This window comes from Diachasma alloeum, unplaced genomic scaffold (genome assembly GCF_001412515.2).
Source record: "Diachasma alloeum isolate Michigan unplaced genomic scaffold, Dall2.0 Dall_scaffold_00179, whole genome shotgun sequence".
Taxonomy (NCBI): domain Eukaryota; kingdom Metazoa; phylum Arthropoda; class Insecta; order Hymenoptera; family Braconidae; genus Diachasma; species Diachasma alloeum.
Window position 1 is genome coordinate 174699 of NW_021680345.1, and position 26573 is coordinate 201271.

Consider the following 26573-nt stretch of genomic DNA (forward strand, 5'->3'; position numbering starts at 1 on the left):
TTGCTGAAATTTATTTCTCTGGAGATTTGCTTTATTTTTTAACAGCAAATTTGTGCGTGCGATAGAGGAAATTGCTTACGTTTCATTTTCATCAATAATAAAATTTACATAACTTCCTCGGAAAGTATATGATAATGTTGTGGATCTGTAGCATGATGATCTGGTGGATAAAGAAAAAATTCAATGAAATTGAGCACTGGTCCTCTGCTGAAAGGATTAAGGTATCTCCCTCTTTTGTCTCTCAAATATGAGTATCTTTTGTAATTGAACATCTCGTTGGTCGTTAAATTCATGCAGGCGTGTAATACCTAAAATAAGATCAATAGAAATTTAATGCAAAGGGATAAATTTGAAAACGGGTAAAAATGCAGAAAATTGAGTTTCCGTAAGTAATGTTAATTTGCCAGTTTTGCTTACTGATGTGCATGTTAGTATCCAACCGAGTCCGCAAAAAACAAGCGCCTCCATCAGACCCAACACGTACATCAACTGCAATCCCTCAATTGCGATGCAATAGCAAGCGAAGTACAGTGTGAAGGTACAATTTATTGCAATGCACATGACAAATAGAAAAAACCACATTCTGGAAGATAGAAAAAATCATTTCACAGTCAGTTGAGTTAAATTGATTGGAGAGAATAGAGTGTAAAGGGATGGAATTGTTTAAAAATACCTGTTTCGAAGACCAACGCAATTATAAATAAACGGACAGTGATGATCAAAATATGAAACACAACGATTGCAAATTCTACAGTGCTTGGCTCTCAAGGGCCTGAAGCATCTACAACTATGGCATAAACGAGATAAAATAACGTTTCTCTTTGTCCACTTGTCGAAGTAAGGAATCTGTAAAAAAAAAACGAAAAAATACATGAATAGAACTTTTTTTTTTCTTTTCAGGTTGAAGGGAATTTATAAAATTGAAAAGTCGCGGAATGAGATTTCTCATACATCGAAGATCGATTATATATGTTTAAAAACGAATAATTAATGCAAAAAAGTTTATTGGTTATTGTTCGTTTGCTTTGCCGACGTTTAAAATGTTAAAAATAGTCCAGGGCCTCTAATTTTTTAACTACAGAGGTTTTTTTACAATATTATTTGAAAAAATGTATACAATGACAATTACGAATTAGGAAATTCAAATCCTACACAGCTAATTTTATTTTTTTTGTAAAAAATTGCACCACTATTTTACATAAATGGCACAAATTTTTATATTAAACACAACAAAATTAGCTGTGTAGGAGTCGAATTTCAAAAAAATAATTCGTAATTGTTATTGTACACAGTTTTTCAAAAAGTTTGAAAAAAAACCTCTGCAGCTCAACAATTGGAGGCCCTGGACTGTTTTCAACATTTTAAGTGTCTGCGGGGCAAACGAACAATAAACAATCAATTTTATGCACTAATTTTTTGTTTTTAGACATATATAATCAATCTTCAATGCATGAGAAATACCACTCCAATAGTCCGCTACTTTTAAAACTTACAGTAGTCTCTCCTTAGGAGAACATTCTTAGAAATATTAAAAATTTTCTACCTGTTTTATAGCTCTGTAATAAGTATCAGTATTTTGAGGCACATAACCGGGATCCCGTCTGTTAGCAACAATCCACGATATCCACATAAGAAAATTCCAGTAAATAAAACAGTAATGACTTCCTCTTAACAAATTCCAAGTTATTGGAATGCATTTTAATAGATACATAGGGTAGCCCCAGAGTAGTACTGATCCCATGAAAAGCAGCAGAGGTCCTTTGCTATTTCCGGCTCCACCGAACAGCAGTGCCCTGTGACGAAATCAATCGTTTCCTAATGTAATCGTAAATCGATATCAAACGACTAGTCGTCATGATGACTTACCAAAGTTCATTAATTGGTGGTACCCATCTTGCTCGACGTTTCTGCTCGTTCTCAAGAATGGCGACGACTTCTGAATGTCGATGGCTCTTGGCCAGCTGAAGGGGAGTCTTTCCATTTTTGTCTTTTGGCCCCAATCCGATTTTACTTTTCTCACAGAGAATTTTTACGCAGCTTACATTTCCGGAGAGACAGGCAAGGTGCAGGGGGGTAGATCCAAAGTAGTCAGGCTTCTGAAGATCTACTCCACTGTATATCAGGAGTCTTATCAGCTCTGGGTGTCCTTTGTAGGCGGCCCAGTGCAGGGCTGTGTCTCCGTTGATATCGGTCAAGTGACCGTGAGCACCAGAGCCCAGGAGGAATGCGGCAGTGGCGAATTTCCCGAACATACAGGCAGTCATCAGGGGTGTTAGGCCTTTGAAGTCGGCTGCGTTGACAGCTACACCTGCCTAGAGGTTTTTAAATACTGTATAGAAAATAATTCTAGGAGCGACTTTCTTATTAATTTACAGAACAATAAGCAGAGGTTCGAGCCTATCCGGCAGAAGCCATGTGACCGTTACTTTTTGTGTCATTCGTCTCTTTCTTTTTTTTTATTTCTACCAATTCCGTGGATTTTTTTTATGAAATAGATTTATACGAAAGGTGAAATGTCTCCGAAATTGCTCGTTCTATTGCGCGTATCCAAAATGCCAACCTTCAATATTGTAAGAGCTATAATCATATCACATCTCAACTTGCTATTTTAATTTTTCCTACAATTTTGTATTAGTGGGTACAGATATTTCGAATGATCTAAATAGAAGCTGTCGAGACGAGTAAAAACTAAATTTAAACAAGTTGTTAATCTGAGGAACTACTGAACCGAAAGTTGAGCTCAATAATGGCTACACTGAGCCAAAATTTCCGATTTTTATCTACGAATTTGACCGTATTTATGTTGAATTTTCTAAAAATTAATCATTAAAAACCCATGTTGTCGGATACATACATGTAGACATGACCCTAAAAACATAATTTCTTCAGGTTTCATACCATTCTAGACCATTTGCAATCAAAATTAAAAAATCGAAAAATCGGTCAAAAAAAGGTTTCTGTTCGGAAGCAAAAACGTCGAAATGTAAGAAAAAATATTCTCTGCAATTATATTTGAAATTTATTGCTAGATAAGATTGAGTATTAATGATGTAAAATTCATTGATTTTTTGTATGTTATGTTACCTTTAACAAAATTTGGACGATTGCACTGTGACCTTTCCGACATGCCCAGTGGATTGGTTTTGGACCCTGGGTACCAAGGCAGGAAAGGTCCACTGGTCCATTGCGCTCAACAAGATAACGCATCACCTACAGTGAGTGAATTCATTAGTTTTGAATTTTTATAAAATCCGTTGCTTTTCTTCATTACTAACTTCAACATTTCCATCGAGAGCAGCCCAATGCGCTGGTGTATATCCCCATTTATCTCTAGCACTCAAAATGTTCATACCATTCTTTTCCACCATCTCCTCTACCGTTTCTGTATCTCTGGACATGTGAAAGTCGTAAAACTCAATTATTGATTGAAAATGGGTAGGGGTGGGTGGGGCAATGTGGACACCAGATCTAAATAATGAGTTGAATTGGATCAAATCTACTGTTCCGACTTCATTTGAAATTTATAAAAACGAGCACATTATCATAAGACTGCGCCGTAAGCGTTGTAAGGTAAAACAAAAACGGGGTGAAGTGGACAATTCGATTTCTTCCTCAATTTTGTATGTTTCAACAATGTTATTCAATATCTGAGAGACTAGTCATTACTGCAATTTTCAAATTGAAAAAAACTCATTTTTAACTTTTGCCGTGGGGGGTGGTAAACCAAATTTTTCTTTGCTCATTCATCCTCCCCTCCTCCCATTGTTCATGGATGAAAAAATTTAATAGAGAAACTATCGAATTCGTTAGAAAATTCTATTGAATTTCTATTGAAGTGTTCTATTAGTTTTTGGCCGATTCTATTGAAATATTCAATAGAAAATATTCAGTAGAAAAAGTCAATAGAATTCAATTTTTCTATACAACTTATTCTATTGAGATATTTTGTATAGAATTTCCGTGGCTCAAATTTTCCAAGTTTGTTCGTTTGATTTTCTTGATGAGAAGAAAAGAAAAATAGACTAAAAAAAACTTGGAAAATTTGGGTCGAGCAAATTCTATAGAAAATATATGAAAAGAATAAGTTATATAGAAAAATCGAATTCTGTTGACTTTTTCTATTGAATGTTTTCTATTGAACATGTCAATAGAATCAGCCAAAAACTAATAGAAAGTTTAACAGAAATTCAATAGAATTTTCTAACGAATTCGATAGGTTTTTCTATTAAATTTTTTCGTGCGTGTTGTATGGTGATTTCCTTTGTAAGAAGAAAAGTAGCCATCTTGCAAATTTCGCAAATGCACAAAACTTTTTCGAATATCCATTTTACCCCACTCTTGAATAATTTTTCGATTGTAAACTTTGCCAAGAAGCAATTTTTGAAAATTAGATTATTTTTTTGAGTGCTCCTCTGCCCGATGTCCGTTGCCCGTGGGGCAATATGGACATCTAAAGGGAAAAAGCTAGGAAAATGATGGTGAGTACCCTGCTCTCAGGAGTTCGAAGATTTTCTTGGTTTCAGCCGTGGGCCCCTGCCCAGGTGTCGCCTCTTCAGCATAGATATTCTCATCTGGACCATTTCTTCCTCTAGTCCCATGGCTCTTCGTTAAACTAGCGTTGTGGGCGTTGTTATGGGATATGGGATTGTTGGGTAGATGCCCGACCATGTCGGGATCTGGGCTTAGTTCCCATACGGAACGCGCTGCTCCTGGCCCTGTCAGAGGGCTCACAGGATACACCTGTCCATAAAAAAAATCAAGTATTGGAATTCAATCTGACAATGACAATGTTAAACACTGTGAAAGAAATTTCTGATTTTTACCATTGCAAATTAACCAATGTCAGAAATCGATTTTTACTTGAGCCATTCGGAATCTTGGGCAATAACGATAAATTAACGACAACATGTTAAGTATAAATTTTCACACTATCTCACAAATACCTTCTGAAAGGTGGATTTCAGGAAAGTTTATGGTGAAACCGTTAGTGTGTAAAGTTTGAAATTCTTAGCCCCATCTACTGTTTCCAGAGATGTTTGAAAAAATTTTCTCTATTGAATATTGATTTCATTAAAGTCGTTATCAACAAAATTTAGGGGAGAGTGGGGGAAAATGAAACAGTCGAAAAATGACTTTTTGAGGCAATTTAAGCAAAAAACATTTTTTTAAATATTTCTTTTATTAATTTTTGTTTATCAACTTTTCTATCCTTGCGACTACTAATGAGAATAATAATTTTCCGTTCAGTAGAATGGAAAACTATTAAGCAGTTTTGACGGGAAACGATTTTCTCAATGGATTAATTGAAAACAAAATGAAACAGCAAAATCTTAAGGCCAGAGGAAGGCCCACGGGGAGAAAAAGGAAAATGTGAAGCTGAATTTCAAACGAATGAAGAAAGAAAAGTGTAATCGGCCTAATCCCATCAATTGAATTATAAGACGAATAGAAAATTATTATTCTCATCAGTACTCTGAATAATAAAAAACGTTAATGAAAAAAAAAAATTGAACAGAAAAATTTTTTTTGTTTGAATTGCGTCAAACAGTCATTTTTCGACCGTTTCATTTGTCCCACTCTCCCCTCGTATGCATTGATTTATTCTTCAACTTAGTTCATTGGTATTTTCGAAAATACTAGTAAAGCCCGAAAGACGATTATAAAATTTCTATACAGGTTTTACGAAATGAACAAATAATTTTTGCTGCACAGACAGATCATCAATAACGAACGAACTGCAGATGTAAATTTATGAGATAAATTTTCAATACCTTACAAAGCGTTGCCAGGTCAGTATTACCCTTCTCAAATTCTTTATTTGTCCTAGAACTATTTCCAGTTCTCAAATGAACGGAATTCTTGAGCGGAGCGGCTAGTCACAAAGGCACTCCGGATCCCACCATTCTTGTATGATCGTCTTTATTTCCCTTATCCTTCGACTTGAGATTTCCCACTGTGACAGTTGTTCAATTCATGAATCTCAAGGAACTTGAAATTCCATCGAAAAACAGTAGAAATTGACGTGGAACAAGTCTAAAGAGAATGAACCCCCCGTTGGTTGCACTTGCGCATTCAAATCAATAATTTTACCACCTCTGTTATCGCGCACGCGCCGTGTGGATAACTATAATGATAATACCGCAATATTTAAGTAGAAGATTATTTTTAACAATTCAGGTCAGACGACAATGGCTAAGAGAGTAATGGCTAAGAAGGAAAATACGTAAATTATTGAATGAATTGTTCTCCGAAGCACTTTAAGGCAATTATAATTTATTCTCAAATTTTCTTTAAATATCATTACAGCTCACACAAATATATACATATATATCCTGCATTGAGTACATTTACAATGTTTCTTTTTTATTGTTATTTATGATTAATTTCCAGTTGTACATATACTGCAAACAGAGGTGGACGCTCCAAAAGCTGATATCCTTGTTTATATTCATCGCACAAGCATTCAGATGTTGTTTATTCATTTTCTTTAAAAATCCAATACAACCCTTTTGGTTTCTGATTCTGTAATCCAATTACATCACTTCAATTGAATTGTTTATCAAATTCAATAATTTACAGAAAAAATAAATCTTGTATTAAATCAACGTTTTAACTTTGGAAAACGACGACAATACCTTTTTGCGTTATAATTTGGCATTCCGGCTATATCTCCAACGTTTATTATGGTAAATGTGTTTTCAGTTCCGCAGGAATTTCAAATTTAATTATCAATAGATAGAACTAAGAATAAATATCAGATTAAATATCATTTTGAATTTATATATAAAATTATCATTACCAAGGATTTTGAAGATCTCGTGCAAATTTATGGAAACATTATTATCGTGCTCAGATAATTATGATAAAATTGTAACCAAATGACAGTCTTTCTGTCATGCAGATGATTATGTCCCAATCATAAATTCAATATCGAGGAACTTTATAAAAAATTTAATTTACAATTTAATTTATAATTTCCGCCATAAATTCGATGGAATGAATTTTAATTTTAATGGATGCAGAATACATTAGGTGGATGAGAAAGCGCAGAAACAGGCACTGAATGTATTTTTGAAAGGTTCGTTTAGGGTTAAAAAATGAGAATAAAATTAGTTTCGTTTTCGTTTGCGGGTGCTGTGAAGATTATGGTTCGTTCGGAAAAATCCAAAGTAAAAATATCTCGAGCTTTTTTATACCGGTGTTCAATCATTTTCAATCGATTGATAATAGAAATATTCAATTAAGGCCCGGCTCCATTATCTGCCGAACATTATCTAAATTAATTTTCACTCAGAGATACCCGAAAATTCTGAATTTAGATTTGAAAAAGAGTGAAGAAAATTCTGAGCGTTTTGAAAGAGCATTTTTAATCAATATTGAGGAATGAAGTCCATATCTCCTCTATGGAGGTCATTCCTCAATATTAATTAAAAACGCTTTTTCAAAATGTTCAGAATTTTTTCTACTTTTTTTTCAATGTAAATTCACAATTTCCGGGGTTGACGGCGCATCGAGTTGAAATTTAGAGATAAAAATTGAACAAAAAAAGTACTCTAGATAAAGTTCGGCAGACAATGCAACCGGGCCTTAAATACTTCTTGCTATTTTATACTGTGATTTTTCGTAAAAGTCGATACTTGAAAATAGCTCGTAGAAATAAAATCCTTAATTTTTTGTCTCTTTGGAAAATTGATTTGTGAAAACGGCCAATTAAAGATATTCATTAGCAAAAGAATGGAATGCTTTGAATGCACATCACGATCACGGTAACAAAATTTAAATTTTGTAACTTAAGTAAAATTTCCAGCATATTTCTGATATTTAGGAATTCTCCGTTAAAGCCACGAAGACGTCTAGATTGTTGGTAAGTTGGGAAGACTCCATTTGGGTGAGATGAAATTCAAGTCAAATATGTTCTTGAGGAGTTACTGACTGTTTCATCTTTAGCTGAAGACGTCCAAGATTCTTCAGCCAAGCTCCCGTATCTCTGCACCCCGGGAAATCGTGGTCCCGAGCTCTGTGGTGAATAGTAACCACCTTGTAATTGATAATAATTGTTCCCTGGTGACTGGTAGTAGTAATCCGACGAAAGTACATTGCTATATCCAGAGTACGATCCATACTGTGAAGAATATGACGAGTATCCTCGCTCACTCAAGCTCCGATACGGCCCCGAACGCTGGGGCCGATCCTCTTGTCAGACTGGTGTACTTACTGGTGCATTCGTTATGTACTCAATGTCACCAATGCTTTTCACCCGACGGTGACGTTTTCCTGTTCCATTTGCTGAAGGACGTGGCGGCAATTGCGGAGGTGGGGGTGAGTTACTGCGAATACTGCTCATGTATTGACATTGACTGACGAGAGATCCTGTGTCTGATGATGATGAGGGTGAAGCTTTTTCGCTGCGGGGACGAAGACCCAAGGCTCGACTCAGTGAACCCTAGAATTCATGACAATTACTTCATTAGAATACAAAGGGGATAAGATATACTTGGGGATTACCGTATAAAGAGAGGAAAAATTATTGGATTGATAATTTGCAGATAGCTTCGAAAAAAAAAACATTCGGAGAAAATTATTCGATCTCTTTTATAAAGAATTTGAGAGATTGTAATTTGAAAACAATCTTCCGATATTTTCATTCATATAGCCACGATTAGGGTTTTTGTGGTCCCATCCCAGAGCCAACTTTTCCACATGGCATTCACCCCAGAAGCTGCACTCCGCAGGCTCTCCTGGTGATCAAGGGAAACCATGGAAAACCCTGACCCAGATGGACGTCCGGCGACCGGATACCATTGGAGAATTTTTTCCAAACATTTAATCTCGATGATTGCCGGTGTCTAGACTCCTATCCAACGGTTTTTGAGTTGTTAACACTCCATTGATCGCGCTATGAGCGCCGCGCCGCACGTTTTTCGATTTTTTGAATTACACTGCAGTAAAGCCTCAGAAAAATTTGAAAAAATTTGACATCTTATTTTGAAGTGTCTAAAAGCCCTGTCAATGAAAATATCCCTAACGTGCATGTTAACACTTTGTGATTGTCGATCGATGAGACTTGTCATGTCATTCTTTCGCATCCCTAATATATCCGACTCGTTAGATTGGAAATTGAGCTCAGTTTGATACTGACCCGACCGGATCAGGATTTCTTAATTAGTCTTTTGGATTAAGGATAAACTGGCGAGGATAGGGTATGCAAAAAGTGCAGCCAATTTTATGAAGATTTTTGCACACATTATTGAATCTATTTAGACACTGTTTGCAAAATTTGAACCCCAAAACGCAGGGCAACAACAAAAATAGTATATTTTGTCATTAGGCCGAAAAAAACTTTTCTGGCGAATATGAGGTTTTACGGCCGAACTAACGAAATAGAATATTTCAATACGAGTGAGACGGAACTTTCACGAGTGTGAAAGAGTGGCCCGAAGCGACGCCGAGGGCTGCCATTCTCAAGAGCTGAAAATTCCCGTCTCAAATGTGTCGAACAATATATTTTAACAGTGATGTTACGTGCAACGAGTGGCCGAACTGTGCCCTTTTCGTTTACAAGTAAACGGAATAGTACATTTCGATACTAGGGCGCATGAAAAATTTTCTGGCGAATATGAGTTTGCAGCACGAGCCGAAGGCGAGTGGGAAATCATTTGAGTCAGAAAATTTTTCTGCGCCCGTGTGTCGAACAATATTTTTTGTCGCACTGCCTACGACCGGAGTGACAAAAATCACATTTTAGCCTGATTTCTGTTCTCACACGGGGGTTTTGCAATTGAAGGTGTTTGCGGGATTATTTTTTCCCTCAGAATTTTCGCCACAAGAATTCCTTTCGAATATTTTATCCAAAATAAAACTCAGTTGGCTCCTCGACCCGAGCCTCGACCGCAACCATTTCTTTGATCGAAATTCTGGGTGAAAAAATAATCAGCTTCAAAATCGTCTTTTGTCTATTCTTAGAAATATTCGTTTACCAGATGAATGGATGATCCAGAAAAATATTACATTATTTATTTCAATGAATTCTACAATTTAAAATGAGCTAATATTTCTTACGAACTATTGGATACGCCATTCCTTTCTACTTTCTACAATAATGTTTTCCTCTCTTTATAAAATCAAAAAAAGAATGAAAATAAAAACGATGAAACAGTTTTCGAGATTTTTTTTGTGTATCAGGCAACTACTATTGTGAAGTTGATCTCTAATAAGTGCAATTGGTTAATTCTACATGATTGAAGGGGATTTAAGATCAATGTTGATCTCGTAAGGTGACATGGAATTGTGATTCTTCCTAATTAAAAAAGTATCGTCCATCAACGATTAACATGAAAGAAAATTGAAGATAATGGTTCTCATACCTGAGAGCTTCTCCACGACAACTATGAAGGGATGAGACAGGTCAGTTAAGAACCCAAAAGCGTAACCCACATTGAAATCACAGTTTATATATACAACATTCGTTGATTATCATGCTAAATCTCTTAATTACGAATTACTAAATAAATGCAATAATGTTTTTTTTCTTTTCATGAATAACTTTTTTCTTTTCCGTAATTTTTGATACATATGCATATACTGTACATATACGTTTGCGCATCTCTAGGACACAGCGTGGGTTGAAATTGAGATTAACTTTGTTATCTATGTTACATACATGTAGCAGAACCAATGGGTTTGAATTTATATACAGTATGAATTTTTCGGCCCTGTTAATTTTTCATCGTGTAATATAGTTGCGCACTAATGAGACACAATTTTTCGAGTTTTCAACCGTTTTTTCTTTTATTAGTAAAGAAACTACGAATAAGTTTTACAGTGAATTGTTGGCAAATTACGGGATTTTCATGAGGGATAAGGGCGGGGGCGAGGGCTGTCGAGACACAAAATTTCATAACACACCTCAATTCGTAATCGACCAGTCTTTCATTGCACAAATCCATCATAATTGTTCATCCAATTTAAGTACATTATTGAGACTTGAACGACGATTTTTTTATCGTATAAATGATTTTCTTTTAATTCTCAAGATTATTCGATCAAAATACTCAATTGAGCGATATTCAACAGCAAAGAACTCATTGTGAATTGCTCGAGATTTCCATATTAATTGAATTAATATTAACTGAATCGATTATTATGAATGTTCAAATCGGTCCTTCTTCTCACTATTACCCACTCATTATTCCATTAGTAGAAAAGAAGACATATTTTATTAGTTAAATTAATTGACACGATATCGAGTGGATTGGAATAAAAGACCGACCTGATTTAGTAAAATAATGGTAATTAAGTGATGCATGAATATACCAAACCTTTTTCAAATAAAGAAGACTGCAGGTCTGCGATGATCCACAGGAGTGCAGGGGGAATGATTAAATGTTATGTTTTAAACGAAGAGAACTCGTTCAGAGGCCATAGCTCACAGTGAGGGATATTGTCGCTTGCAGATTGGGAAGATTCAAGTGAGAAAAACAATATATTTTGGAATCTTCATATTGAGATAAAAAATTGGTCCAAAAAACTGAGTTCAGCTGGATATGATGGTATGGAAGATATGTCGTCGCTGTATAGCCAAAACGGTGTAAGTTCCATACTTTTGATTTTTTTTTTGAAAGCCAAAGGGGCATTTTTTTCTCGTGAGATGGAATTTATCAACTTTTTTAAACGTTTTTCGCCAATGAATTTTGATAACGACAAATGGGAGTGTTTCTATTACATATCACGTTTGAAAACATTCTATAGGATTGTCTATAGCATATCCTACAGGATGCCCTATAGGATACCCTATACGAAATCCTATGGAGAATTCGAATATTTCCTATAGGATTTTCCAGATAGGATTTCATATGAGGTTTTTTCTATTGTATTTCTTATAGGATGTCCTGTAGGATTTCCTATAGGATTGCATATGAAATTTTTAACAGGATTTCCTATAAAATTTAGGGGCGTAAGGGTCATAATAAGGGTTAAAAGTGTCATATGGGGATCATGTGGGGTCATAAAAAGGGTAGTCGGACAGTTTTTCCCCGGACAAAATCTTCCTGAAAAAAATTTCCCTGAGCAAAATCTCCCCGGATAATTGCTTTTTGCGAAATTTCCTCGAACAAATTCCTTTCAACGAGTCTTCTGAGGGGTAAATTTTCCGCAAATAACAATCCGTATGAATTGAATTCCTTTGTAATTTCATTGAGGCTACAGACTCGATAACTTCATGTGTTGTATTGTGCGATTCAGTAATAAAAACCCCTTTAATTGAGCATTATCGTTATATTTATTTTGGCCGGATCCGGTTTCCTAATCGCAAATTCCTTTTTCAGGGAAATTTTGTCCGGGGAAATTCTTTTTCGGGGAGATTTTGTCCGGGTAGATTTTGTCCGGGAGATTTTGTCCGGGGAAAAACTGTCCTAGAATCCATAAAAAGTCATTAATAAATTAGAATTGCAAAAGTAAAGATGAATCTGTACTAAATGATCCATTTTCCGTAGAATCGAATCTAGCTGGACTCAATAAATTTTTCGAACGATACTCTTATTTGTTTCCCACACTATGATGAAGATTCCAAGATGTACTCCAGGAGTAAGTGCTCAAGCGAGGAAAGTAAATTCCAACTTCACAGCCAGTTTTTTCCAAATATTTTCAAATTCTAGTGAATTAGCGAAATTTCCACCGAAACTGTTTCAATGATTCAGATTGTGGCACCATACGAATTACATGAAAATTTCGCTATTTCCTTAAGATCCAAAGATATTCATCAATAACTGATTCAAAGTGAAATAAACGGCTTGAGCACTTAGCACTTGAATATTGATTTTCCCTTCATTGAGTTCCGCAAATCGGTAATTAAATCCTTGGGCCAAAGAAGCAGTGACGCCATGCAGAAAATCATGCAATAATTAACTCGAATGAATGATCAGGAATAATTCACGATGAAAACATTTATGGAAGATTCAACATCAATGGAAGAAATTATGACAGTCGCACCTGAATGCTGATGACAATTCATCAATGAATGGCAATTGAATAATCGTGCATAAAAGCCAATAAATCTGTTCAGACATTTCCCAGCAATTAGTTTGTGTTTTTACATTACCCTGAGGCTCGAGCGCCGTCTGTCAATGGTACTGGCGCTGTTGGTTGCCATGTGAAGGGCCGAGAGTGAACTCTGGTGGTGCTGAAGGTGCAGAGCGCGACTGCCTCGTCCTAGACTCCCACCGGCGCTCACTGTACTCATCGGTCTACCAACATGATTCCTCGGGATGACTTCCAGCTGGCTTCTACACACATCCACACATCCATGCTCACTTTGCGTATGCCCATTGCTACACCATATGCCTCTGACAATACACCGCAACACACACACGTCGTTTTCCATATCATCATCATATATATATAATATATAATAAAAGAATAAAAGTTCAATTTGTATCAATCATCTCCTGAATTATCTGATTAGTCTAGCTGTAAATCAAAATTTGTGACTGTTTGCAGCTCATCTTCATCCTGACGAAATAAATCAATATCTATCACAACATAAATATACATACACAAGCATTTTTCTGTGCTCCAAAGATGGAAAAAATAGTTTATTGGGCTCCAATGCTTATCGATGTAATTAAGGACGTTGCACTCATTATTTTGAGTGATTAAAGTAGTATGGCCATGACTCTAGTAATTAAGGGGAGATTACTGTGAGTTTTAAAACTCACGCATTGAAGATCGATTATATGTCTAAAAACGAATAATTAGTGCAAAAAAATTGATTGTTTATTGTTCGTTTGCGCGCAGACGCTTAAAATGTTCAAAGTAGTCCAGAGCCTCCAGTTTTTGACCTATAAAGGTTTTTCTTTAAATTTTTGAAAAAATCTATACAATAACAATTACGAATTATTTTTTTGAAATTTGACTCCTACGCAGCTAATTTCGGTTTTTTTTTAAATAAAAATTTGCGCCATTGATGTAAAATAGGCAGAAAAATTATCTTTAGAATATTGAAAATATATTCTCGATTCTGTCAGGAAGATTTTTCGGGCTATTTTACATGAATAGCGCAATTTTTTATTTAAAAAAAACGAAATTAGTTGTGTAGGTGGTAAATTTAAAAAAACTAATTCGTAATTGTTATTGCACATATTTTTTCAAAAATATTGAAAAAAAAACCTCTGTAGCTCAAAAACTGGAGGGCCTGGACTATTTTTAACATTTTAAACGTCTGCGGGGCAAATAAACAATAAAGAGTTAATTTTTTTGCGCTAATTATCAGTTTTTCAACATATATAATCGATCTTGAATGTATGAGAAATCTCACTCAAATAGCCTGCGACTTTCAAAACTCATAGTAGTCTCCCCTTAAGTTTATAAAAAAGGGAATATTATTTCAAGAAGATGTGATTTTCTACTTTTTTTCCATATTTTGAAATGGGTGAATAATAATTTAGCAATCTACATTGTTGATTAGATTTTTCCTTCTGTTCTACAATTAAGGCCCGGGTGGATTATCTTTCGAACGTTATCTCGATTGTTTTTCCATCTTCATAATGTACAATATATCACAATTTCCATTGGATTTTACATCACGTAGAAGTCCCTAAAAATTATGATTGTACAATAAAAAAAGTAGTAAAAAACTGAACATTTTCAAAGAGCGTTTTTAATAAAGATTAAGAAATAAGGCCGACAGAGAGGAAATAGTGAATGGATAATTTATCATGGTAACTAACAATCTGACAGCCATTGGCTACTAATGACAAATGACGCCCTAACAGCCATTAGATACATCAAATTATTAATTTGCAATTTCCTCCCTTTATTTCCCAATATTATTTAAAGACGCTCTTTGAAAATGCTCTGATTTTTTTCAGGGTTTTTTGTATTGTACAATCATAATTTTTGGAGACGCCAGAGCTATGTAAAAGTGAATAGCAATTGGAGATCATTTCAGATTATCAAAATAAAAAAAACAAACTAGATCACGTGCGGAAGATAATCCACCTGGGTTTCAACATAATTTACAGCAAATCAGTCGTTTTCGGAACACCCGTCAGACAATGCGATTATGATTATTCATTGATGGAAAGTTAATAAACAAAGTGCATTTTCTAGAACGGATAAAGACCATATTACCTTGAATGATTAGTTCATTAGAGCCGAATAATTTTTAATTTGTGGTAGAGAAACATCAAACAATCGTATATATATGTATTATATTATATGAAAAATATTGAACTGGCAAATAATAAATGATAACTATTGAATGCAAAGTGTTGTTATCCGTAGTCAGACATCTGAGGGATACCCAGGTCTGACGGTGGATTACATCACTAGACTAATAAACAATGGGTGCTGTACATAGCGTTTTAGTGCAGTGCAGGCAGCGGCTGTGGGCTACGGCTCAACTATTTATTTTATTTTATGGATAATAAATGATTCACCAAAAGGGTTCTGTTGATTTTTGGAATCTCAGACTGGTTTTAAAAAAATAAAAATAAAAATGCAGCGAGTGGACCCGAGCAGACCCGGCTCAGTCCTCTGATAAATTCGAGATGAGTTCTTTCTTTTCCTCTATCAAAAATGTTTGTATATGTACATTAATGTCAGCTGTATCGTTTTTATTCGTTTATAACTACGTGTGTGTATTACTTGGTAATGACGGGCTATATAGTGTATTATTATTATTCTTAATATGTAAATTAGTATTAGCGTAACGAGGATGATCGTTCGGCTTTAATTTAACAAATAACATCAAATTTCACACTCAATTGTCCTTGGCGAGTTTTGGTATTAAGCCCGTGGTTTTAAGGAGCTCAGGAGAATGTATTTGCCTGACAATTGGCCGCAATTGATTTTTGTAGTGAAGTGGTCAAGATTGAGAGATAAGACTAAGATTTTCATGCAAATTATTACAATAAGAGAGATAATGTCTTGGAAACCAGTCGGTTCAGAAGAAAACATCGAGAGATCTTTTTTGTCAAGTGGTTCTACAACTTCTAATTGCTGAGTTAGGTATTTACAAAATTGTTTGGGAAGTTTTGTGAACTTATCTCGCGTTCTGTACTACTTCACTACTTTTTTATCAGGAAGATCTCGGTTCTATTCTTCGCTTTATAACATTTACCTATCTAGGATTCGGAGTTGTTTCATTTAAGGCAGGGGAATACGTAGAGCTACCCTTAAAGTAATTTCTGCTGTAGTGATTAACGATCGGAGCGAATTGAAAAAAGAAACTTTGAGGATAAAATGTTAGAAATCAAATTTTCCCCTTTTTCTCAAGCGAGCCCGTTGACAAAGTTTATGCCTTTTGAAGTGGAAGTAAAGAGAGTTGAAAGGATATCTAATCCCAATTTTAAAAGACCCGTAAGTGTGAGTTGAGCAATCAAAGCACAACTACAAATACGTTATTCCTTATAGCGAAAACGAAAGAACACGTAAGATGAGTGAAAAAATCATAGGGTGGTAAGGAGTGGAGGAAAAGGAAACGGGAGAAGTTAAATGTTAAAGGTTCAAATGTACAGAGCGTTGCACTTGAAAGAAGAAAAAATTCTAAACGGAATCCCGGTTGCGAAGGGACACATACAAATCGATACGAAGCCGTACGTAGAGAGGCGAGAAGGAGGTGCTCCTTTTCATTGTTTTTTTTTATTCTCCGCCACCCTACCCTATAGATCGCAGACTTTACTTTGATTACGAGTGCCCAGTTACAGAAAAACCCCAAGTAAACCCTCACCTTTTCCCATTCCTCTCAACACTTGGAATTCTTTTGATCGTACACACGACTCGACAAACAGAATTTCGTTGAATAGTAAAAGAGATATTCCCCCTCCATAACAGTCGTTTTTTGTACGATATGGGAAGTGAGCAAGAGAGAAAAAGGAGAGTACCGTCAAGTGTTCCACTGCAAAAACTGTTTTCAATGATGAGTTGAGGGAAATAGAATTTATCAAGGGAGAACGCGAGAGGAATTAGAGGGTCGGGATAAAATTCTGGGGACAAGTTTGCTAGGAATTGATAAATCATTTGGGGGAATCGGACAATGTCGTAATGTGTAGTTTTAGTGAGCGGTGTCCATTGTTCCCTCTGGATGACAGTAGATTGAGTACCTGGCTGGTAATACAAGGGCCTCCAGTTCGGCAGTTAAATGTCGACGTATCATGTGTTTAGCGGGAGGTATTCCTAGTGCTGTTGCCATAGTATCGCCGGTGAATGAAGGTTCTAGGACTACTAGGGCACCGTGAACACCAGAATCTAGAAAAGAAAGATCATTTTTTTCGTTTTGCTTCCGAATGGAAGCATTGTCATCCTTCGATTTTCACATTCTCTAATTTTGATTGGAAATTATGTAGAATGGTCTGAAACGTAAAAATACGAAGTTTGACGACCGTGTCTGTACGTGACCATGTTCATCGCCACCTTCCCGGTGGTCAATTTTTAGAAATAGTACATTAGAGTACAAGGGCACAAATTTCGTTTTCGACGAATGTGAAATTTACAGGCTGAGCCGAAGGCGAGGTCTGTATTCACATTCGTTGAAAACGAAGTTTATGCCCGAGTGGTCTATACTATTTTATGCCGCATCGTGCAGAAGTCGAGTTTGAAGCACGCTGCGCGAAGCGCAACGTATTGTGGAATAATTAATTAATTATTAGAGGAATTATTTTTCCTTCATTCCCACTGAGATTTACCTTTGAGATTGTCAGCATATTCTCCTAGGTCAATATTCCTCGCCCACCTAATGAACCGATGATTCGTCCAAACCAAAGGATCTTCATCCACCTGTTCACTCTGATGGCGCCTAACAGCCAACGCTTGCCTGTCATACTTGAGCATCCTCAATAAATTAATGCCATGCATAATACTGGCTTGATGAAACTTTCTCGTAACGCCCAAAAGTTTCTCCAACTCTTTTTTAACGATATGGTCGAGCATTCTGGCGTCAACCAGATTGGTAGCGAAGCTTTCTGAGTACTGGGCAAGGCCGAGATCAGGTAACCACTCAGAGCTGACCCAGGTATGACCTAGTTGAGCGATACAGGGATAACGGACCAGGCTCGGATGTCGATGCTCCTCAATTGCGAGGCGAAGCTTTTTGCGATGGAGGGGATGAGTTATTCCCAAACCCGCCTCAAGTTCAGCGTCATTCAATTCTAACAGAACCTGAAGGAAAATAAAAATATTAAATTGGAAAGGAAAACTGTGAAATTTTGCTTTCAAACGTGTTTTCATTCGGTTTCATCCAACTTTTCTCCGATAAAAAAGAAATAACGGGGAGGAAATTGAAACTCTTTCTCTGTTTGCTTTCAATATGGGCACAGATCCAATTAGCGGGATGTAATAATCACGTCCGTCTCGTGTTATTTTCATGAACAATTTTTGTGTTTTAAGTAATCTTCATTGGATGAGATTAAGAGCTTTTCTTCAGTGACAGTATTTAATTCATGTGATTTTCTTTCATGTTTTAACCCTGAAAGATCTTTGTTTATTCCACCGATAGTCTGCAAAAGAGTGGTAAAATGTGAGATATTAGTCTGCGACATCCCATTAATGGTTATGTTTATATCTTTATAACTGCCGGTGCGTTACATTGAGGTCTGCCGAAGGACTCCCAACGATTTCCATCGCAGAGTCAAATATAACGTTTTTCATATTCCTATATAGGATTTGCCGATATATACAAAACGGCCAAACATTGGTCCAACATCGGGTCGCCGAACATCGGGGCTCTAATTAAAGACTAAACATCGGCCCAATATCCGCTCGCCGAACATCGGGGCTCCGATTAAAGGCCAAACATTGGTGCAATATCCGCGCACCAAACATCGGGGCCCCGATAAAAGGCCGCTCCACGACCGATGATCGGATCCGACTTGATATTTGTAGGCTATTTTTTGAATAAATGGATGGATAGCAGCCATTCGTCCTCTATCCTAACATACAGAATATAGATATCGATATCCCGAATGAAAGCCTAAATATTTTAAGAATACTAAATTAATTAATTAACTCTTCTCTTCGGAGTTACCTATTAATTAATTAATTGTTGATAATCGCATTCGGGGATTCAAACAAAAACACCATATGGTATTTGTATACCCGAAAAAAATCCATCTTCATAAGAAATTTCACACGGAGAGAAATGTTCAGTAAAAATTATGGAACTCACAATTCACTCACCGATTACGGAATCGACTCAGAAAATTTTAGTGACGGAACCGTAATTTATCAGTCGAGATTGAGATAAAAATTACACAACCACAAGATACGTAATTTTTATTGAATATTTCTCTCCGTGTAGATGGCCCAGTGGACAGCGCGCTTGACTACAGATCAGAAGGACTCGCAATCGAATCCCACCGGCGGCAATTTTTTTTTAATTCAATTTTTTTCTTTTTTGGCTCACTGGAATGGATAAGAAAGGTTATAAAACGATTATAAACTATTGGAACTAATATGTATGAGCGATTTTAAAATTTGGTTTCACCGATGGTTGGCTGATAATCGACGCCAATTTTGGGGGCACATCGGTATCTATGATGACCCGAAGTAACGTCCCAACATTCGGCGGAACATCGGCCGAAGATCGCAGCCGATTATCGTGGAACTCGGCACCGAGTTTGGCCCGATGTTCAGCCACTTTGTACTATCCTACATAGGTTGTGTGATTTTTGGGGGAAAAAATCGAAAGTAGTACATTAATGTCCTAGTTAGAAGATTACATTTTTTATGAATGTGAAGTTTAGAAGTGAATAATCAAGTTTCATCACTTCACTACAGAGTTTTTCATCCAAATATTTGTTAGTCATGCAAATATCTGAAAAATTATTGAAGCTAAAGAAAAAGGAAGAAAAAGGGCCAATTAATCATTTCATTTTTTAATCATTAATTATTGAAGAAAGTTCAAAATTGATGAGCGGTTGAAAGTATGTATCGGCCTCTTCAATGCAGCATTCTTGCATTGAAATGGATGAGAGCTCTCCCGCGATTTCCATCATAAAAAGCACTTCTCACCTTTCCTGATTTGATATTCTCTGCACACCTGGGCCCATACTGTGGCATCCCCAGGGCAACCTCGAGCCAAGCAAGAACAGTAGGAGCTCGCCATCTTTCCATGGGTATCGTCACTGCCTCCCGCAATAATCTTAATTTCTCAGCGTAACCCTCCTCAGTAAGTGGTGACCACGATCGATACGGATCGAATGCATCTGATGCCTCAGTCCCTGTGCTCCCACTTATAGAGCTGTTGAGTGCTTTTCGATGGCGGGAGCGAGCAAAAACCCTTTATGAATCAAAAGGAAAATTTTCCACCGTGTACAAGTCTATTTGAAAAAAATTCAATTGATTTCCATTTTTATGAGAGGTCGTATGGAAAATGAGCTGAATCGCATTGTTAGTTTAGGGGATCCTCAACTGTGCATGTAAATCTATTTCAGAGACATTCGCACCAAAATCATTTATGGTCTTAAATTTTTTCACTGTCTCGACAATTTTTATTCCGAAATATTTTGCTCATTATTTGGGGATAATTGACAGAATCTGTTGACGTTACCTTGAAATCGATCCCCACGGACCACCCCTCGTTGCCGAAGACCGTGCGTGGGCGACAGGCGCTGGGACAGGTGGTGCTTTATTTCTCCTCGGCTCCGAGTCCATTGGACTTGATAGTTGCTCCACTGAGCGCGACATCGATGACGTATCCATCGATCTCGAAAATGCGTTCAAAGGTGAGAGCGTCGGGCTGCAGTCCTTAGGTGTCGTTGCTGCTGTCGAGGATATTTTTTATCATTAATTCGTCTTCCTCGCAGACCATAATGGAAAACTTCATAAAAGTAAATTATCTTCAGAATGAAAGAAGAAATAACTTTTTCCTATTTTTTAAAATTAATATAGCAATTTCATTTCCTCAAAGACTCGCAAGAGAGCTGATAAGGATATTGAAATATTGATGCAACATAAAGAACGTAGAGGATATTCGAATTTCCTGTATCCCCAAACAATTCGTGGATGGTTTACTCCTGGTATACATGCTTCATGCATCATAAACATCGTTTTCCATCCTGCATTGCTTCGAGGGGATCTAAGTGAAATAGTTCCTGGAATTGAATGGATTTGACACAAAATATACATTTTGGGATCTTTATAGCGTGAAAGAATTGGGAAATAACTTCACGTATGAAAAAATTCAACAGAAAACCTAGCGAATTCGCTAGAAAATATTATTGGAATTCTATAGGAATTCTATGGGGTTTCTATAGGACTTCTATTGGAATTCTATTGAAAAATTCTTGTGGTTTTTTGCGCTCATTCTATTCGATATTCGATAAGCAAAAGTCAATAGATTTCGAACTTCTGTTCGAATTATTCTGTTGAGATTTTTTCTATTAGAATTATTGGGCACAAAGACCGACCGTAATGGTTGGGTGAGTTAGTTCATCGCGGCGTTAGCGTTTAGCGCGGTTAATAATTGGATGGGTGACCGCTTAGGAACACCCTCGCCCAAAAATTTCGGAAGGTAGGAACGGTGCAGTGGCCTAATGTGCCCTTCTGTCACACTGACTAGAGCCCTCCCCTGTATAAATTCGGTATTCATTCAATATGAAAGTCTCTGATCCATGATTCACTGAATCGAACCTTGTCGTAGTTTTAGTAATTTTCTCGTCTTTTGACACGAAATGAACGATTTCTTAAGGCAAGAAATTGTCACTTTATCGCCAAGTGTTCGTCTTCAACTCATGAACATTTCACGGGATTCTTATCCTTAAGAGATGAGATATTTGATGCAAGAAATTAATTTTGTGATATTATGTCGATATTTCTCTCAGGGTACGTTTCAAAATCACCAGCAACTTAAATATGTATCTACCCCGGAGTGGGTACTTAATTTATTAGGAACCATGTGCAATTAATAACAACCTAGATTGATGTTCAGCAGTTATCCGTTCGTTTACAATGCAAACTTTACATCATAAGGATCCCTGAATGTATATTTTTTATTCGGTTGATTCAATGATAGGGACTGTTGCACTTGGATCTTGGTAAAAGAAATTAGTAAACACCCAGTGGAACAGACTGACATGAAAATTTGGTATCACGTTGACGAAGACGATTCGATTGAAGCAAAACTTACATTGATACATGTGTGATGGAGCTACGGAGGATACCACTGAGATGCTGTCCATGTCGAGGCCACTTCCCTCGACAGTAATTGTTGGTGTCCCTGCGTGTAAATATAGGGATTATGAATTACAAGGAGGTGCACACGATGGTGATCCACTTTCGTGAAAGAGAATGACGGAAAAGTGAGAATAATTTGCTGGCGAGTGATGATTGTTATGCACAGATCTGTAGATAAATAGACATTTTCAGTAAGATTTATCATCTTCGTGTTCTTTATGTTGCACCCTGTTCTCTTGTTGATGATATAATGACTGATTTTCATAAACCCAATGGTGTTCTCATGAGCCAATTAATTTACACCGACGAAGGGAAGGAAAAGTAGACGAAGGGAAGTACCAACCATCAGTTGTTGAGTCTGACAAATTTCCTCCCACACTGGTTGCTCCACCGCTCTCCCTGTCACTTGAGCCCCGTACACCGGAATCAGCACTACAGCTACCACGATCACCGGCTTGACCAGTTCCACTCGCTCCACTTCCGCCGACACCAACGCAAAGATCAGTGACACCCAGAGGGGGTTGTGCACCCAAGTGTGGTAACAGCATTGGTCCACATCCTCCGATGCCACTGGTACTACATGCCCCGGGTGTTGCTGTACCATTTACACTGCCGCGTGGAAATGATATGAGGGACTCTTGATCACTGAGACATACACCACTGGTTCCACCCCGGTCGCCTAATTGTCGTTGGAGCTGAAATTTCATCAATAGTCGTAAAAAAAATTCTCTTTATCCGGGTGTTTTCAACGTCGCCCGAACGGCTGTTTAAGGGGCAACAGAATACTGCTAATTTTCTGCTGAAAGTTATCGATACTTTTACAAATCAAAGCACATTAATCTCCAGGAGGCGATGATAAAGATCAATGCGCTTTTTTGCATAGATGCATATATTTCCAGCAATTCCTGCAATATCTGAACTCTATTCCCACTCAATTGTAGCCCCTTTGCCGAGTATCTGGTACGGAGAATGCGAAACGAAAAACATTCAAGCTGGAAAGGGGGAGTATCACTCGGCACGGATTCAGGCCTAGTATCTTGTACGAAGACTGAACTGTAAAGTTATCTCGAGGATGAAAAATACAAAAAAAACATGTCAACAGAAGTTTCGATAACCACGAAAATTGGTGCAATTTCCTCCTTCCCTCCCTGAGTTCAATAGATATATATTTCAAATCAACTGTAGCATTCCTATATTCATGAATCCGTCCTTATCGTGAGTGAGAATCTTCGAAGTACAATTTCGTTGGCAGAGATTGACATGGAATTTGGGGTGAACGTAGTACCTCTTTTATAGTAGCATGTGCATGAGATAAAGCAGCCTCCTTATCCGCCAAACTTGCTGCTAAGCTGAGGCTCCTGTCAGCTTCATCCCGGGCAGCTCTCAGCAAACTCCAGCGTTCCCTCTCGCGCTCCCTCTCTCTCTCCTCCGTGGGCAATCCAGCGCCTTGTTGCTGAAGACGACCGAGAGTCGCCTCGTTTTCCCTCATCCGCTGAAATCAGGAGGTAAGAAAACCCACGTCCGGGCAGTAAACTCTACCCCATAAAACCATCACCACACAAGCAACATGCAACTCGTTTACAAATCATTCTTCGTGACTAAATTTGACGGATCGTTTCTTTGTTTGTTGGACTGAAATTCTTGGGGGAGGTATTGCGATGGCTTAATGATTACAATCACACGGAAATCTTGATCGCATTACTAACTGGGGAGGAGGGAGGTGACTGCGATGGAGTTTGAACTCGTGGATCAGCGGGAATGGAAGACAAGTTCAGTTACCCCTCTTTATCTGACATGGGGCGAGTGAATGCCAGTTCTCGCCTGTCTACTGATAAACGGGGCCTTTAGGTATGGGGAAGGGTTTAGCCTGAGGGGAAAATTTGCCGATGGAGAGTATATCCAGCGTGAGAAAACGTGAGAAAAACATAAAAGAGGGAAATGGATAGAGATAGGGGAGTCATTGAATGTGAAGATTGTGGATGGACAAGAAGTCTACCGACAAATTCAGTCCATATCTTTGATAAAAAAAAAATTGTATCTAGTGGAAAATCTGGCAAGTGGAAAAAAATGAATATGGAAGAAACAATACAGGCAGGCGAATTGATCATCTGCAGATTTGTTTGTAAATTATCTTCTGTAGTTCACTAATTCATTAATCAAAAAATTAGAAGTCAAGTTTAAAGTTGATAGAAGGCGTTTTCGTACTCCAGGAAGGACAACGTATTTGATTGGTCTTCTCCAATCGATTTGATTTTTCTTCAAACAAACAGCAAGCAGCGAGCATATGACAGCGTGCCATGTGACATTGAGCATGTCACTGAGTGATGTCTTATGTTTTTTCACCATCAATACATTTTTAAATGGTTATTGTCACTGGGTTACTGGTATTGTCCATGGGTGTTACCAAAATTCCAATGTTTCCAATACGTCGTATGAGGGGGTATATTTTCTGTTCAAATTTCAAATCGCTATCTCGATTTTTGCACAAGCTAGAGTGTATACAAATTTTTTTTTTAATGAAAAAACGGGAATATCTTGAAAACTTTGTATGAACAGGTATATATCAGTAGCGAAGTGGTAAAACGTTTTAAGTCGACTTATCTCCCAGTTGAGTTTTTGAAGAATATTTCCGAATCTAAGAGAAATACCGAAATTCTCGTAATTACAATTGTTGTAGCTCTTAATCGGCTCTAAAAAAAAGGTTTCAGTAAAACAGGTAAAACAGGATTTAGTCGAAGTTTAGTGAGGGTTTAGTCGGGGTTTATTTTTCTATTTTTTCCGTGAAATCGTTGTACGCATGATGACTCCAGAAAAAAAGAAAATAGAAAGTGGAAATTTCGTCAGATTATAGTTCATATGATATTGAAATTTGGTATGTTGGATGGGCGCGATCGGATGTGCAGCTTAAATCTCTTTTATTCAATAGCTCAAAAAATATCTCATTTATATAGGTGTACGTGGAAGACAGTGGATGTGTGTGGGTGATATGTGACATGTGAATGAGCATATAAGTATCCATTTGGAATCACACTACGAACGAAATTGGTAGAAATAAAGGGAATAAAAGATATAGTTATTCTTAGGGAGCAGAGCGAGCTGTCGCATGCCTGCTTGTTCTGTCAGTGCAGTAACGTGATATATGATTTCATTATCAAGATATTTATAACGCGGTGAAGATTCATCGCAGGCTCATCTCCATCTTTCATCCAGCCACTGAATTATGGATAAAATTTTCTATCGTGAAATATTTTTCCACTCTACCTGTTCATAATTTCGTATAAAATCCCTCAGTTCTCGTTCTTTATCTTCCAGTGTACTATAGAGAGCTTTCATTTGATTGAGTAGATCGAATTTCTCAGCTTTGAGGCGTTTGCGATCGGTCTTGAGGGCCTGTATGACCTCACGCGAATGCTGTAGCTCCATTTCCAGGGCAACGAAGCGAGCTTCCTCCTCAATGGCTGCATCCTCACCACCAACCTCGCCCCTTGCTGCGCCGCTTAGCAGCAATCGACGGAGTCTCGCAACTTCCGCCACCAGACGCTCATTCTCAAGACGCAATCGACGAGCGCTCGCCAATTCTACCGGTGGCCCTCCATGGAGAGCCGATAATCTGCCAGATACCACTGAATCGGAAAGTCCTGAATTGAAAGGAAATGAGAAAAAAAATGAATCTATTTGCACTATATCTCTATACGTAGGAGAAAAATTTTTCATTTCAATTCGACCTTCAATTCCGGAAAACACGTTTCCTCATTGGTGAAATGTTTGAGATGGGGAATGAGTTAATTAACTTTATGTCGAGAATGTAGGAAAGTTTTTTGCCGTTTTAAACATGGAGTTAGTTCAACAGTTTAATTGGTTCATTTAGAGGGTAAAGTTTCTAAAGGACATTCAAGCTTGTTATGTCGAAAAACGTTCCGCGTTTTCCATGGAAATGAAAAAAAAATTAACAGAATCGATATTATACCTAAGGAACATTAGAGAAAAATTTAAAGGACAGTGCTCAATTTTTTTTGTTAATACTATCCAAAAACACTTTTGCGTGAGTGGTCGTTTGTATTTTCAACGCGTGACATCACTTTTATTACAGAGTAGGGGGCTACGCCCCCTGCTCGCTCCGCTCGTCAACCCCCATATGACCCCCATGATCCTTATTCTGACCCTTAATCTGACCTTCATTATACCCCTCGTGAACCTTATTTTGACCCGTCATTTCTGACCCTTTTTTTTTCGAACCTCATGTCGAGGACAAAATTTGCATCGACAGAAGGCGATTTGGATTTTTACAATATAGAGAGATATTGAGGCCCTTATTTTGACCCTTGTGACCCTTAATCTGATTCTTGTGACACTTATTTAGACCCTTAGTCTGACCCTTGTTATCCTTATTTGGGCTCTTAATCCGA

General features: G+C 37.3%; 2 protein-coding genes across 2 annotated transcripts in view; both read right to left on the minus strand.

Moving 5' to 3' along the window:
- Positions 1–6058, minus strand: LOC107042311 (probable protein S-acyltransferase 23). Its single transcript, XM_015263311.1, has 9 exons — positions 5772–6058; positions 4487–4740; positions 3276–3390; positions 3085–3210; positions 1867–2312; positions 1544–1793; positions 674–846; positions 418–583; positions 1–308 (listed from the first exon to the last, which is right to left on the minus strand). Exons 2-9 carry the CDS (start codon positions 4666–4668, stop codon positions 105–107), a joined length of 1662 nt encoding a protein of 553 aa, XP_015118797.1. The 5' UTR covers positions 4669–4740; positions 5772–6058; the 3' UTR covers positions 1–104.
- Positions 6059–6256: 198 nt separating this feature from the next.
- The window catches only part of LOC107043336 (liprin-beta-1), a 100154-nt gene continuing 79837 nt past the window's right edge, over positions 6257–26573 (minus strand). Inside the window, exons 5-15 of the mRNA XM_015264793.1 lie at positions 25429–25805; positions 23453–23659; positions 22511–22862; positions 22121–22210; positions 20543–20756; positions 20005–20272; positions 17682–18153; positions 17100–17244; positions 13097–13280; positions 8204–8443; positions 6257–8122 (exon numbers count right to left, since the gene is read on the minus strand). Of these exons, the coding sequence (XP_015120279.1) occupies positions 7901–8122; positions 8204–8443; positions 13097–13280; positions 17100–17244; positions 17682–18153; positions 20005–20272; positions 20543–20756; positions 22121–22210; positions 22511–22862; positions 23453–23659; positions 25429–25805 (2771 nt within the window). The 3' untranslated portion in view covers positions 6257–7900. The remainder of the gene's footprint in view (positions 8123–8203; positions 8444–13096; positions 13281–17099; positions 17245–17681; positions 18154–20004; positions 20273–20542; positions 20757–22120; positions 22211–22510; positions 22863–23452; positions 23660–25428; positions 25806–26573) is intronic.

Coding starts and splice junctions, on each gene's coding strand:
- LOC107042311 (XM_015263311.1), bottom strand. CDS start 4,668: ATGGTCGGGCATCTACCCAACAATCCCATATCCCATAACAACGCCCAC. Junction 2,313..3,084: donor TCGTCCAAATTTTGTTAAAG/GTAACATAACAT, acceptor AAAAACCTCTAG/GCAGGTGTAGCTGTCAACGC. Junction 1,794..1,866: donor CCACCAATTAATGAACTTTG/GTAAGTCATCAT, acceptor ATTTCGTCACAG/GGCACTGCTGTTCGGTGGAG.